The 12388-nt window shown below is 45.2% G+C and overlaps 1 protein-coding gene across 7 annotated transcripts in view; it reads left to right on the top strand.

The window, feature by feature from the left end:
• The window catches only part of LOC129813209 (autism susceptibility gene 2 protein homolog), a 407283-nt gene extending 400453 nt beyond the window's left edge, over positions 1–6830 (top strand). For 4 of the 7 annotated variants that reach the window (XM_055865494.1, XM_055865520.1, XM_055865485.1 and 1 more), the window contains exons 9-17: positions 1017–1112; positions 1323–1394; positions 1565–1594; positions 1714–1785; positions 2471–2612; positions 3068–3148; positions 3391–3474; positions 3674–3914; positions 4035–6830. In XM_055865494.1, coding sequence (XP_055721469.1) covers positions 1017–1112; positions 1323–1394; positions 1565–1594; positions 1714–1785; positions 2471–2612; positions 3068–3148; positions 3391–3474; positions 3674–3914; positions 4035–5334 — 2118 coding nt within the window. In that variant the 3' untranslated portion in view covers positions 5335–6830. The remainder of the gene's footprint in view (positions 1–1016; positions 1113–1322; positions 1395–1564; positions 1595–1713; positions 1786–2470; positions 2613–3067; positions 3149–3390; positions 3475–3673; positions 3915–4034) is intronic. The other 3 variants (XM_055865511.1, XM_055865527.1, XM_055865502.1) reach the window with 1 other exon arrangement.
• The last annotated feature ends 5558 nt before the right edge of the window (positions 6831–12388 follow it).

The following is a 12388-nucleotide window of genomic DNA, read 5'->3' as shown; positions in this document are numbered from 1 at the left end:
CCATCTATCCATGCTGTTGTGGTTCTGTGTGTATTTATACAGTAGCTCCCATGCCTCCACCTCTGCTTCTGCTCTGAGAGAATACAGCATCCTGGCGATCCGGGAATGCTATATTTTTGTCTTACCCATCACAATGTGTCTGTCTGCTAACACGACTGTCTGCTTGCTCATTCATTCACTACTGTACCATTCACACGATGGAACCTGGCTGAATCATTGCAACCCCCTTCCTATTCAAGTGAATAGGACAAATTCTCAATTTAGTTCAATGGCTGTACCAAGTGTGTGTGTGCGTGCGTGCGTGCGTGCGTGTGTGTGTGCCGCTAAATGCTTTTGTCTCCACCACACTTGACCTCTGCCTTCAATTACTGCTCTGCTATTCAGAGGCATTCAACTGTTGTGCATGTTGTGAATCAGAGTAGCAATTACATGTTAGTCAGAGTTTGGTCTTAATTCATCTCACTACTATCACCACCGTTAGGCTGGGTAACCCCACTTTAAAATGAGTTCATTAATGTGGAAGTATATTATGCAAGCCTCAACAGACAGACACCCGTTGTGATTGTATAGGAGGATTCTTTCTGGTGGGAGAGTTCAGTTTTACTCTCAACACTAGCTATGACTTGCCAATAACTGTAGATTTGTTTTAGTGGCTAATAAGTAACTCATAGGTTATTACTGTGTAATTTCCATGTTAGTGCTTAGTAAATACCTGGTAATTTCAGTACCATTATAAAAGTGTAACTGTTTTAGTTTTGCTAAACACTTTGAGGCACTAAGAACAGTGACAGTTGTAGCTACCTGACTGACGGCGGTCTGGATGTTGATCCCTAGTTATGGTGGGTTTGTTGTGACATCATCATGTCTGTCATGTTGTTCCCTCCCTCCCCAGCCCCCCTGTACCCTGTCATGTCATCATGGCCCCTCCCTCCTTCATCTCAGTGTTCATACAGCTGCTGTCCTTCTCCTCTGTCGGAACAACCACACCCATCCTCACTACTCTCTTCTGTTCTCAGCTGTTCCACTCCTACCCCCCGGGCGTGTCCGGCATTCCTCCAGTGATCCCTCCGAACGGGCCATTCGGCTCGCTGCAGGGGGCCTTCCAGCCCAAGGTAGGGGCCACAGGCCAACACCACACACACAAGGAGTGACCAGGACAAACACATCTTCATTGTAGAGGGTGCTCTCTGACGGCCAACACACAGCTTAACATACGTTATCAGAATAGGGAGTGGACTTGGGAAACGTGCATGTACACACTAAAGACAGAGACGGTGCTCCCCATACCTCCTCTCACAATGAGCTCTCTCTGTGTTCTGTAGACTTCTAACCCACTGGATGTGGCCTCAAGACCTGGAGCAGTCCCACACACACTCTTACAGAAGGACCCCAGGGTAAGCACCCTGCCTGGACACACTCACTCATTCAATAGTGAAGCCACGCATAGTTGCTATTTAAGAACCCCTGAGAGACATGAAAGTAACTGAGCCCCCCCCCCCTCTCTCTCTCCAACCCCCCCCCCACATCTCTCTATCCCCTCTCTCTCGCTCTTTTTCTCCTCTAGCTAACGGATCCATTTCGGCCCATTCTCAGGGTAGGAATGCTTTAGTTCTCTCTCCCCTAACATAAATCTAAAAAGAAACATCCCGTAATGTGTCCTTGAGAATCCTGCCTTTGAGGTTAACCATATCTTCTTGTTTTGCGTTTGTCCAGAAACCGGGGAAGTGGTGTGCCATGCATGTCCATATGGCCTGGCAGATCTACCACCACCAGCAGAAAGTCAAGGTGAGACCTCCCCTTTTTTTTTTTTTTTTTTTTTTTTTTTTACCTTTATTTAACTAGGCAAGTCAGTTAAGAACAAATTCTTATTTTCAATGACGGCCTAGGAACAGTGGGTTAACTGCCTGTTCAGGGGCAGAACGACAGATTTGTACCTTGTCAGCTCGGGGATTTGAACTTGCAACCTTCCGGTTACTAGTCCAACGCTCTAACCACTAGGCTACGCTGCCGCCCCTTTGCACTTCCTTCCACTCACAGACTGTAGAGAAACACTGTCTGTTGTGCTTCACTATAGTGTGGTTCTCTAAACCCCAATGTTTTATCATCTAAGCCCCAAGCCAGTTAAATTGGTAGTATAATCCAGCTCCCCTCCTGGAGAGACAGTATTGAGAGAGAGAGAGAGAGAGAGAGAGAGAGAGAGAGAGAGAGAGAGAGAGAGTCTTATAAGAGGACTGCCATCTTGTGGTACCTTCACTGGTGTACTGGAGGGTAAATGCCGTTTACACATATTGTTTATTTGCACGCGCGTTGACCCATCTTTTGCAGATATGCAATGAAAGTCTAGGAAATGTTACTTTACTCGCATACGGAGATCAGCTTCATGCCTGAGCTCTCAGACCCCTTCTGCTGCTGCTGCTGTGCTGGCGATGGGTTTTTCATGTGCTGTTTCTCCCTGTCTGGCATCTTCCAGCAGCAGATGCAGGTCGACCCACACAAGCTGGACTTCGGGCTCAAGCCGGAGTTCCTGAGTCGACCCCCCGGCCCCAGCCTCTTTGGCGCGATGCACCACCCCCACGACTTAGCGCGTCCCGCCACGCTCTTCTCAGCAGCAGGTGAGTGCGAGTTGGTTAGTGTCCTGGGTAGAGGTAGATTGACACCATAGAAATTGGATTACCAGAAGGGACAAAGCTCTTCAGACCAGAACAATTTGACTGGAACACTCATGGGTCATTGTATTTCTATGATTGACACAATATCTCCAGGACCTCCTCTCTTCCCACAGAGCTAGATCAATCCCACTGGCCCCATGGAGAGGTCTATTTTTAACATGGCATGTCAAGGCAAAGCACCGGTCTCCACATAGGTTATAGATTACATGTTGAGATCAATGCTCTTGCCTCTAAAAAGGGGTGCATCCTGCTTATCTTTCCTACATTGTATCTCAGTTCAAAATCTATGATGCTACAATCAAATATTTGAGCTACATTACACATGTCTAAGCTAAGGGAGATGAATATCTAGTTTTTCTATCATGAAGATGTCTTACATCAACCCTTTCCCGTGTCAGGTTCTACACACCCGTCAGCCGGCCCGTTCGGCCACCCGTCCCACCACCCTGGCAACTTCCTCACCCCTGCACCTCACTTAGGTAAGGCGCAGCCCACACAGTACACTGAGTCAAGTCAAACTTGATTTAAAGAGATAAAAATGTAGCATTTCAATTGATTGAAATGACACTGTGAAGGAGCAATATAGAGAGGGTGCTGACTGTGTTTGCTCTCTCTCCTCCCTCACTCTCTCTCTCTCCCTCCCTCACTCTCTCTGTCTGCCTGTCTCTCTCTCCCTCCCTCACTCTCTCTCTGTCTGCCTGTCTCTCTCTCCCTCCCTCAGAGCCATTCAGTAGGCCTCCCTCATTTGGAGGACTCGCCTCTCTCAGCACAGCAGCCTTTGGTGGGCTTGGAAACCCAGCACTAAGTGAGTTTCATCTCCATGACAACAATGTATATGTGTATTTGACAACCAATCATTTGGATTTCCGGTCAGATTCTGAAAGTGAAAAACGAACGTTGCATGGGGTATTCATGGACTTCTAACGCTAGAGTTAACCGACCATCACACCAGGGAGATATGCCTTTTAACTGGTGTTTTGGTCTTTTCTTCTTTCCGTGTGTTGAATCCCTAACAGCGCCTAACTCTGTGTTTGGCCATAAAGACAGCCCCAATGCACAGCAGCACTTCAGCAACAATCACGAGCCGTGGAACCGGCTGCACCGCACGCCGCCCTCCTTCCCCACCCCTCCACCATGGCTCAAACCTGGCGACTCGGAGAGGAGCGCCTCAGTCAGCTCCCACGAGAGAGACCGAGACTCAGATAAGCGAGACACTTCCTCTGTCAACAAAGATGACAAGGAGAGGTGGGTGTTATGAAGTGACAACTCTGAATGTACCCTAAAGTTATACCACTGACAAACAATGAACTAGTGATACAAATTGAAATATGACTTTAAAGCCCATTGTTGTTTGTGTCCATCCAGGGAAGCCATGGAGAAGCGTCACCAGACCCATCCGTCCCCAGTCCCCATCAGCCTGTTGGGTCACAGCCGTCCCCCGGAGCCCCCAAGGAACCACCTGCCCCCCAGCGAACCCACCAGGGATAAGGACAAGCCCAAAGACCGAGACAGGGAGCACCCCGACTCCTGGAAGGACAACGGCACAGACGAGCACAAGCTCAAAGAAAATCACCACAGCGACAAGGACACAACGCCAATCATCCACGACGGGCGGGTGACTGAGGACAAGGCCAATGGCAGAGGGACGACCTCACCCTACATCCGCCAGACCAGCCTGGACCGGCCCAACGGGGGCTTGGGGAGGGGGGAGAGGGAGGCCCTGATGGAGAAGAAGGGAGAGCTGCCCTCTCCCTACGAGCACCACAAGAAGAACAACAACGAGGTGAAGGTTAAGGAGGAGAGGAAAGAGGAGCAGGACAGCCCTACGGACAGGGACAGGCCCCCCTCTCACCCTCACCTCCAACCACATCCGCACCAGGTGCCCCCCACGCCCAGCTTCCACACCCACCCCGCCTCCTCCATGGCGATGCCCATGGGCATGGCGGGCGTCCACCCCATGAACAGCATCAGCGGCCTGGAGAGGACTCGAATGGTGGCCCCCTTCATGGGCATTAGCCCCATCCCAGGGGCAGAGAGGTTCCCCTACCCAGCCTTCCACTGGGACCCCATGAGGGACCCGTACAGGGGCCTTGACATCCACAGACGGGACCCTCTGACCAGGGAACTGCTGCTGAGGAACGATCCCCTGCACCGGCTGGCCGGGCAGCGTCTCTACGAAGCAGAACGCTCCTTCAGGGACCGAGAGTCTCATGACTTTAACCGTGACCACCACCACCCTCTAGCCCTGGAGCAGCGCCGGGAGCAGGAGGCCCGGGCCCACCTGGAGGAGCGCGAGCGCCTTCACATGCTCAGAGAGGACTACGAGCACGGCCGCCTGCACGTCGCCATGCACCACCCGGCCCTGGAAGGCCACCTGCCACACCCCCACCCCGGCCTCATGGCCCCCGGATTACCCAGCATGCACTACTCCAGGGTCAGCCCCTCGGCCGCCGCTGCAGCGTATGCCGCCCACGCTGCCGCAGCTGCAGCCCACCAGAATGGTATCCTGAACAAAACACCGCCAACGGCTTCCCTGAGCGCCCCACCCCCCCTTATCCCCACGCTGGGTGCCAGGCCGGGCTCCCCCAGACGGACTATGCCCCTCACCACAGACATCAGAGACAGACCGTCAGCCCACAACCACAAAGACATAGAGGCACGGTGAACGGAGCGGGGTGCAAACCTAGCCTCACCCTGGACTACAGGCAGATTCTGCCCCATACCCTGTGTCTGACACAATTACTAACACTGAACTCACACCAAGCACTTAGCTTTGGGAAAACTAGACTGTACCATAGCTGTGAATAATATGTGGTTAAAAAACACCCACAGATGATGTTTGTTTTTTTTAAGGGGAAAAAAGGGGGTTGAAATTATGTATACAAAAAATGAGAATTTACTAAACTCTTTTTTCCAGTTTGCTCCTGCTTTTTGTGTGTATTCTTGTCTTGTATAGAAAGCGGCCTGGAATACCCTGAAGGTGTGTAGGTTAATAGAAACGGATCCCTCACAAAGACGTTTTGGAATGTACAGGTACTTCAATGCATTGACAGACAGCAAAGTGTGTAGATATGTGTACAGTCAACATGCTCACTCCTTAAGGAACAAATCAAGGTACAAATATGCAAAAGGGTGTTTTGAAAGCTTTACTTTGAACAAATGTAAATAGAGGACTATTATTAAGAAGGAGGAAGGGTAGAATGTGCTTTTTGCAGATTGGGTTTTGCTTGACGCGGCGGAAAAAGCATTGTACCAGAGACCACCATACCCACCATTCAACTATGCAACAAATGTCTGGGCTTACCAAGCCAGCCTGGTCACCACCCCAACTAACTCTGACAACACTGTATTCTCTCCACAACCAGGATCTCACAAAACCATAATAATGTATATATCACTGAAATGAAATAGTGCTCGTAGAAAAACACTATACCGTACAACGGTTGTGCAAACGTAAAACAATTTTCTTAAAAATTATACAAAGTTGTGGTGACAATCCTTAAAATGTCTATTATAGAGCTATTTTTATTTTCAGAGGAATTCAATGCCTGAAGTCGCCGAACAGACAGTTTAAAGTGAGAGAGATCCCTTACTTATCAGTTACCCCAACAACTCAACTCACACTACTCCCACTACTAGTCTTGTTTTGGAGAGAATACAGCACATTTACAAAAATACACCACATTATCCCTTCTAAAGGAGTGTAAAGTATGTGTTTGGAAATAAGTTATGTTTATCTAACAGTGTATTAAAGTGCTATCCTAAGTTGTTGTATCTATAAAAATAAAAAAGACAAAAAAGCCAGTCTAAACTATGGATAGTTTGTTTCTAATGAGCAGAGATCTATTTTAGTAGTCCACTGAAGGGTTAGTTGTGCGCTTCAAAACTCTGTGAGAGCCAGATGTTGTGCAGTGTTTTTTTTTAACCACACATTAAAAACGTCCACTAGAGCCGTAGTGGTTAGTCAATGCGTATTGCAGAGAGATTGTTAACAAGAAAAACGTTTTTTGCTGTTAATCATGTACGTAAAAAAAAGTATTTCTAGAATCAAAAAAAAAATGTAAGACCAAAAAAAAGAAGCGACTGAATCTTCAGCATGCTCCTCATTTAAACTTGTGTTATGTAAATTGTGCCATGTTATTAAAAAATGTGAACTAAAAATGTCTACTGGCTTTTTTATGATCATGAGAGGTAAATAATTGCGGTCGGCACTAGAAATGTAAACATAATGTCCGATCCGACATCAGTGGTGTAAAATAACTACACCGAACAAAAATATGAACGCAACATGTAAAGTGTTGGTCCCATGTTTCATGAGCTGAAATAAAAGATCCCAGAAATGTTCCATACGCACAAAAAGCATTATTTTTTGCACAAATTCATTTACAACCCTGTTAGTGACAAATATAATCCATCCACCTGACAGGTGTGGCATATTAAGAAGCTGATTAAACAGTGTGATCATTACACACGTGCACCCTGTGCTGGGGACAATAAAAGGCTACCCTGAAAAAAATGTTTTGGCCACAGATGACTCAAGTTTTGAGGCATACTGACTGCAGGAATGTCCACCAGAGCTGTTGCCAGAGAATTTAATGTTAATTTCTCTACCATAAGCCGCCTCTGATGTCGTTTTAGAGAACGTTGGCGTGTGGGCGAGCTGTTTGCTGATGACAAAGTTGTGAACAGAGTGCCCCGTGGTGGCAGTGGGCATAAGCTACGGACAATGAACGAACACAATTGCATTTTATCGATGGCAATTTGAATGCACAGAGATACCGTGATGAGATCCTGAAGGCCATTGTCATGCCATTCACCCGCCGCCATCACCTCATGAAGCAGCCCATTGTCATGCCATTCACCCGCCGCCATCACCTCATGAAGCAACATGATAATGCACAACCCCATGTCGCAAGTATCTGTACACAATTCCTGGAAGCTGAAAATGTCCCAGTTCTTCCATGGCCTGCATACCCACCAGACATGTCACCGATTGAGCATGTTTGGGATGCTCTGAATCAATGTGTACAAAAGCGTGTTCCAGTTCCCGCCAATATCCAGCAACTTCGCACAGCCATTGTAGAGGAGTGGGACAACATTCCCAAGGCCACAATCAACCGCCTGATCAACTCTTTGCGAAGGAGATGTGTTGCACTACAAATGGTGGAAACACCAGATACTGACTGTTTTTCTGATACCTGCCCCCACATGACTATTTTCCCAGTCATGTGAAATCCATAGATTAGGGCCTAATGAATGTATTTTAATTGACTGATTATCTTATATGAACTGTAACTCAGTAAAAAAAAATGATTGATGCATGTTGCATTTATATATTTTTTCAGTATAAGTAAAACAACTTTGAAATACTATTAATGTAGGTTTTTGGGGTATCTGTAGCGGAGAACACCAGTTTTTTCCCCTAATTATTCAGAGATCAATAGAGCTAGAGACACCAAATGTATTGACAAACAACTTATATACACTACAAGTATGTGGACACCCTTTAATATTAGCCAAACACGTTGCAGACAGGTGTATAAAATCGAGCAGACAGCCATGCAATCTCCAAAGACAAACATTAGCAGTATAATGGCCCGTACTGAAGAGATAAGCATGATGAGTTTACCGTCTTTCAACGTGGCACCGTCATAGGATGCCAGCTTTCCAACAAGTCATTTAGTCAAATAGTGCTGCCCTGGTCAACTGTAAGTGCTGTTATTGTGAAGTGGAAACGTCTAAGAGCGACAAGGCTCAGCCGTGAAGTGGTAGACCACACAAGCTCATAGAACGGGACTGCCGAGTGCTGAAGTGCATAGTGCGCAAAAATCCACTGTCCTTGGTTGCAACACTCAATACCGAGTTACAAACTGCCTCTGGAACCAATGTCAGCACAATAATTATTCGCCGGGAGCTTCATGAAATGGGTTTCCATGGCCGAGCAGCCGCACACAGGCCTAAGATCACCATGCACAATGCCAAGCATCGGCGGGAGTGGTGTAAAGTTCCCCGTCATTGGACTCTGGAGCAGTGGAAACACGTTCTCTGGAGGGATGAATCACACTTCACCATCTGGCAGTCTGATGGACGAATCTGAGTTTGGCGGATGCCAGGAGAACGCTCACTGCTCCAATGCATAGTGCCAACTGTAAAGTTTGGTGGAGGAGGAATAATGGTCTGGGCCTGTTTTTCATGGTTCGGGCTAGGACCCTTAGTTCCAGTGAAGGGAAATCTTAATGCTACAGCATACAATGACATTCTAGACGTTTCTGTTCTTCGAACTTTGTGGCAACAGTTTGGAGAAGGTCCGTTCCTGTTTCAGCATGACAATGCCCCGCACAAAGCAAGGTCCATACAGAAATGGTTTGTTGAGATCAATGTGGAAGAACTTGACTGGCCTGCACAGAGCCCTGACCTCAACCCCATCAAACACATTTGGGATGAATTGCAACGCCGACTGCATGCCAGGCCTAATCGCCCAACATCAGTGCCCATCCTCACTAATGCTCTTGTGGCTAAATGGAAGCAAGTCCCCGCAGCAATGTTCCAACATCTAGTGGAAAGCCTTCCCAGAAGAGTGGACGCTGTTATAGCAGCAAAAGGGGGGACCAACTCCATATTAATGCCCATGACTTTGCAATGAGATGTTGGAGAAGCAGGTGTCCACATACTTTTGGCCATGTAGTGTATGTCCTCTACCATTAGGAACTGTAATTGAATTTCTTGGGGTAAATGAGTTGAAATTAAATAAACCGAGAACAGAACTACCAAAATGTTATTTTTGTACCTGCTGTAAGGGAAGGGAGTAAGACAGCCATGGGACAGAAGTAACAGCTGGCGAGAAGTGCACAAAATCTTATCTCCATGTTTCTGGTTTGTAATGCTCATTGCTTTCAACAAATGTACTATCAGACATAATTTCATGTTTGTGACGATTTGAATAATTAATGCTATGAGTTCGAAATGTATAAAAATGAACCATGCGTCAACATCGCAATGTTGAGCAACCACTATATTTTGTCATACTAAAATCAGACTATGATATTAACCATCATTTCTCATCTCACTTTAATGGGAATGTAGTAGGATATGTTTTTCACCATTTGCAATGACTAGTCATGCTTAGCGCTAGCAATCAGGTGCGCGTCAGCTGTCCTTTACGTGCTCCTTAGTTCTTGACAGAATAAACATCTTTATTCTCTTCACAAACGGTAAACTCATCATGCTTAGGCAAGGCAAGTCAAACGTCTTATGGATGCAGGGGCAGTATTGAGTAGCTAAGATGAAAGGTGCCCAGAGGTGCCCATAGTAAACTGCCTGCTCCTCAGTCCCAGTTGCTAATATTTGCATATTATTATTCTTATTGGATAGAAAAGACTCTGAAGTTTCTAAAACTGTTTGAAAGATGTCTGTGAGTATAACAGAACTCATATGGCAGGCAAAAACCCGAGAAAAAATCCAAACAGGAAGTGGGAATTCTGAGGCTGGTCGATTTTCAACCAAGACATTGAATTCACAGTGAGATATGGATGAGTTTGCACTTCCTACGGCTTCCACTAGATGTCAACAGTCTGTAGAACCTTGTCTGATGCCTTTACTGTGAAGTGGGGCCGAAGGAGACAGGAATTAGTCAGGTCTATCATGACCTGACCATGCTCTGACCATGCGCGTTCACATGAGAGGGAGCTATGCTCCATCACACATCTGAAGTCAATGTAATTCTCTGGTTGGAACGTTATTCAAGATTTATGTTAAAAACATTCTAAAGATTGATTCAATACATCGTTTGACATGTTTCTACTGACTGTTACGGAACTTTTTGATATTTCGTCTGCTTTTAGTGAACGCGCTTCCTGACGTTGGATTTGTTTACCAAACACGCTAACAAAAATAGCTATTTGGACATAAATGATGGACATTACCGAACAAAACAAACACTTCTTGTGGAAGTGGGAGTCCTGGGAGTGCATTCCGACGAAGATCAGCAAAGGTAAGTGAAGATTTATAATGCTTTTTATGAGTTTTGTTGACTGCACAATTTGGCGGATAACTGTATGGCTTGCTTTTGTGGCTGAACGCTGTTCTCAGATTATTGAATATTGTGCTTTTGCCGTAAAGCTTTTTGAAATCTGACACAGCGGTTGCATTAAGAACAAGTGTATCTTTAATTCTATGTAAAACATGTATCTTTCATCAAAAGTTATGATGAGTAGTTATGTTATTTGACGTGGCTCTCTGCAATTTCTCCGGATATTTTGGAGGCATTTCTGAACATGGCGCCAATGTAAACTGAGGTTTTTGGATATAAATATTAACTTTATCGAACAAAACATATATGTATTGTGTAACATGAAGTCCTATGAGTGTCATCTGATGAAGATCATCAATGGTTAGTGATTAATTTTATCTCTATTTCTGCTTTTTGTGACTCTTGTCTTTGGCTGGAAAAATGTGTTTGTCTGTGATTTTGGGGTGACCTAACATAATCGTTTGTGGTGCTTTCGCTGAAAAGCCTATTTGAAATCGGACACTTTGGTGGGATTAACAACAAGATTACCTTTAAAATGGTATAAGATACATGTATGTTTGAGGAATTTTAATTATGAGATTTTTGTTGTTTGAATTTGGCGCCCTGCACTTTCACTGGCTGTTGTCATATCATCCCGTTAACGGGATTGCAGCCATAAGAAGTTTAAGAACAAATTCTTATTTACAATGACGGCCTAGGAACAGTGGGTTAACTGCCTTATTCAGGGGTAGAACAGCAGATTTTTACCTTGTCAGCTCGGGGATTCGATCTAGCAACCTTTCGGTTACTGGCCCAACGCTCTAACCACTAGGCTACCTGCCGATAAAAGCTTATGTGAGAAGCTGATCCGTTAAGGCAATTGATCAAGGCATAATTCGAATGACGTTATATATAATTTTTAAACATTCAGTCATTTGTTGATATTTTGCTAACATTATAAAAGCAATTTGAACTAGGGGAGACAATGGCCTGTGCTTAAACAATTGTATTTTTTATTACAGGTCATCAGTTTAAGTTGTGTTACATTCGTCCCACCCATCTCTCCTGTAACTTCTCCCAGGCTAACACCCAAGACTATCTAGCATGATACTTAAAACCTATTCTGTCATTTAGTCACTAGATGGGTTAAGAAAATGACATGTTTGGAACCTTAAACAACTAAACACAACACTACGACTGAAAAATACTCCTGGGTCTGTTTTTTTAACCTACATGGCTCAAAACCACTTTTTGTTGATAACTACATTTTTTTACAGGGAGCTTGTCTCCACATTAGGAACTTGCTGACTTCACTTCGTCATTCCAGCTTCTGTGTTATCTGAGAAAATGGGCGTGTTACTTTCACCCCAGCTCTCCCCAACTTTACTATTTATAGATTTGAGAACGTTTACTTTAACTCCACTACATTCCCAAAGTAAATATGTACTTTTTACTCCCATACATTTTTTCCTGACACCCAAAAGTACTCCTTACATTTCAAATGCTTAGAAGGACAGGAAAATGGTCCAATTCACATACTCATCAAGAGAACAGGAGATCATTCCTATTGCCTCTAATCAGGCAGACACACTAAACACAAATGCTTTGTTTGTTTGTAAATGATGTCTGAGTGCTGGAGTGTGCCCCTGGCTATCTGTAAATTTCAAAAAAATTGTGCCATCTGGTTTGCTTAATATATGATTTATAGCAT

Source organism: Salvelinus fontinalis, chromosome 2 (assembly GCF_029448725.1).
Source record: "Salvelinus fontinalis isolate EN_2023a chromosome 2, ASM2944872v1, whole genome shotgun sequence".
NCBI classification, from domain to species: domain Eukaryota; kingdom Metazoa; phylum Chordata; class Actinopteri; order Salmoniformes; family Salmonidae; genus Salvelinus; species Salvelinus fontinalis.
Note: the sequence above shows the minus strand (reverse complement) of the source record. Positions and strands in the feature narration are given on the sequence as shown.